This window comes from Monopterus albus, unplaced genomic scaffold (genome assembly GCF_001952655.1).
Source record: "Monopterus albus unplaced genomic scaffold, M_albus_1.0 scaffold177.1, whole genome shotgun sequence".
In the NCBI taxonomy this organism is placed as follows: domain Eukaryota; kingdom Metazoa; phylum Chordata; class Actinopteri; order Synbranchiformes; family Synbranchidae; genus Monopterus; species Monopterus albus.
Window position 1 is genome coordinate 305,849 of NW_018128057.1, and position 3,137 is coordinate 308,985.

General features: G+C 39.4%; 1 protein-coding gene across 1 annotated transcript in view; it reads left to right on the plus strand.

Annotated features, from left to right (window-relative positions):
- noc3l (NOC3-like DNA replication regulator) overlaps positions 1-2,596 on the plus strand; it is a 13,058-nt gene extending 10,462 nt beyond the window's left edge. Inside the window, exons 20-21 of the mRNA XM_020616724.1 lie at positions 585-669; positions 1,604-2,596. Of these exons, the coding sequence (XP_020472380.1) occupies positions 585-669; positions 1,604-1,729 (211 nt within the window). The 3' untranslated portion in view covers positions 1,730-2,596. The remainder of the gene's footprint in view (positions 1-584; positions 670-1,603) is intronic.
- Positions 2,597-3,137: the final 541 nt, after the last annotated feature.

The window sequence follows — 3,137 nt, forward strand, 5'->3', positions numbered from 1 at the left end:
AAGACTAGCATTACAGTTGACCCTAACAGCTCTTTTCCTGTAACCTTGACGTGCCTGCAGTCTGCACTGCAGGCTGAACAGTTAACAGCCTGAGCTAGTCAACCTGTCTGCACTAACATTCCTAGACAACAAATCTCTGAATATCTATCTAACTAAAAAAATAACCTAACAAGGTGCTAAAAAACAAACTGTTAGAAGGAACAATTCAAACAACACATTGAAAGTGGAATGTGAAGCACTAAAGACCCTTTTGTGAATGAATCCGTGTCTGCTCATCCTGGCTTGGTCTTTGTGCAACCAATTAAGCCTGGACGCACGTGTTTTGGATTCATTGAGCTCAGCTCAGTCATTTATCCTGGATATCTTAATTCTACTTTTGTGCAACAGGCCCCTGGACTTTAAAGAAAAATGCTGTGACACAACGTTATGATCCAGACTGATTAAACTTTGATTAACTGTAAAAAGCTGATGTGAGAAACATCCCCAGTGTAATGCTCCTTTAAAATGCATCTGTCTGTTGTGTTTCTCTTTCTTTTGCTTTCACAGTTTGTATCAGATTAATTTAACCTGAAAACTGTGTCCAGGTCTGCAGTGGAGCTGTTTGCTGATTACAGCATCAGAGACATGAGTTTTAACCCCCCGGTAGTGCCGCCCAGCACCAAGAAGAAGGTACTAAAATCAAACACACCTTCACACATTCAGTCTTATAAACTTGTAACTAGGGGTGGGGAATGTTTACAAATATTCATAAACAAGTACTCGCAGATTTTTGACAACGTGTACACTTTTTTCCATATGGTAGTCTACTGTCCAGGGTGCAAAATTACAGTGTGTCCCGATCCCACCCTTAGTTTTAATTAGGGGTGGGATCAGGGCACTCTAGATAATGCTGACACCACTTCAAAAAAGCCAGAGATTGTTCCTTATTAGGAATTAAAGGCTTTGGAGTAAGTCTGAAGAGTGTACATCAGTTTAACTGAGAGTATCCTGGCCTTTAATATTAGTCTGGTACGGTAATATAACGGTGGCCACTAAAAATAAACTGGCAAAAATTGTTAAAACAGCTGGAGAAATTCTAGGTTGGCCACAAACCTCACTGGGCTAGTTGTATGAAATGCCGGGTGTAGGAAAACTCGGTTTGTTGTGGCCAAAAACAACAAACAAAACAACCTCTGTATTTGGAGTTTGAAGTGATGCAAGTAAAAAGACGTACAAAGGTTAATTTGTACCACAAGCGGTCAACCTGTGGAATGAGTAGGCTTAGAATTTTGAATGTAGGTGGGAGTCTGTACTTTGATTGAGGTTATTTATTGTTTTGAGTGATTTCTATATATTTTAGTGATGTGTTAATTTGTCATTCTGCGAGATACTGTATCTCTTGAGTGTGTGTGCTTGTGGTGCAGGGAGCCAAAGACAAATTTCCTCCGTGCTTGATAAAGTAAATTGAACTGAATTGAAAACAGTGCCTGGTTTCGTACAATAACAAAATAAAGCTGTGAATCTTTAACTTAAGTCATAATTGATTAATTATCATTGATTCATCTTGTGTTTACCTCCATACATTTATCAATAGTGTTTCCCATTTTTCACACGTGCTTACCAGGGTCGTTTCACAGCCAGAGCAACGCTGCTGGACGCCGAGCTGCAGACACGAATCAAGAGTGTCCTGAGTCCCCCTGAGGAGGCAGATCTGGACTTTACCTCAACACACACACCAGCCCAGCACTGACACACACACACACACATACTGCTTCATTCCATCTGCAGATTTTTTTGTAACAAAGATTAAAAACACGAATCTCTGTAATGTGATTTCTGTTTGTCACTGAGGTCTGAAAAGGTAGAAAACCAGGTGCAAGTTCATTCTTCACATGCAACTTATATCCATACTTGAACACAACAGAATAATAGATCCACAAACAAACTCCTAAAACTGTAATTCTATCAATTATTTAGTGATATTTCCACTGTGACCAGCAGGTGGTGCTGCAGCCCCTTTCCTGCACTAAGACACTCAGCTGCATTTCAAGTCATTTCTAGTTGGTGGAAAAACTCAGTATATTGTATCCAAGTATTGTGCTGGAGTGCACTACTTATGGTATCTGTACTTCACTTGAGTATTTCCATGTTCTGCTACTTCATACTTGGACTTGTCACACTGTGACATTTTACTGTTGGGCCTCAACAATCAGTCTCTTTCTCCTGTGTAGCAGGGTGGTAGGCTTTTACCAGTCTGTGTCCAGGGGCCCTTTGCCTCATGTGTCCCTGGCTGTCAAAGATTTGGAGACCGAAACAGCAACTATGTACTGATATTATTTCATACAGGAATATGGCACTGAGCGGTTTCTAAATGGGCCCTGCTCCTCAGTAGCTTTAACAAACATCAACACGGAATGGAGTCACTTCACAGCTTCATAAGCTGACAAATGATTTTTAAAAGAAGGGCTAGTTAGGCCTGACTCCTCTCTGACACACAGTCAACAATCAAAGCAGAAGCTGGAAAAAAGTTATGAAACTGCTGTGTTGGGCCAGGCCCGGCCCTAACCAATTTGGCGCCCTAGGCAAGATTTCAGGTGGCGCCCCGTTGCATCACACTAAATTCCACTGCTAGTGTATATACTCATAAGATACGTAATAGCTTTGTCTTGGACATTCTTTTATTTAAATAAAGCAATTGCACATTCAAAATACTTAGAAAGAATTAAAGAAACAAATACAAAAAAAATGAACTGAACATATGAAATACAATATAAATAGCTTACATAAAGTACCTATTAATACTCCCAAAATAAAAAGTGTAAACAAGTGACATTAACTTAAAAATACAATATAAATACGGCACTGTGCAAAATAAGATATTAAAGAAACGAGTAGGCACAAAAAAATACAAGGATTTAAATAAAAATAAAAAGATGATCTTACAAAGACCTCTAGTGGTGTTTTTGGTACTGCCGTAACTTAAAAACTACACCATCACCTCCTCAATCTCACATAACCTGCTACAGCTTTACTCTCCTGGTTTTTCTTGCAGCAAAGTCATCTACAACATCATCATATGACAACTGATTTGAGACCACATGGTTTATGCTTATAATGGCAAGTCCACTGAGACGTTCTTGCATCATAGTAGATCTCAG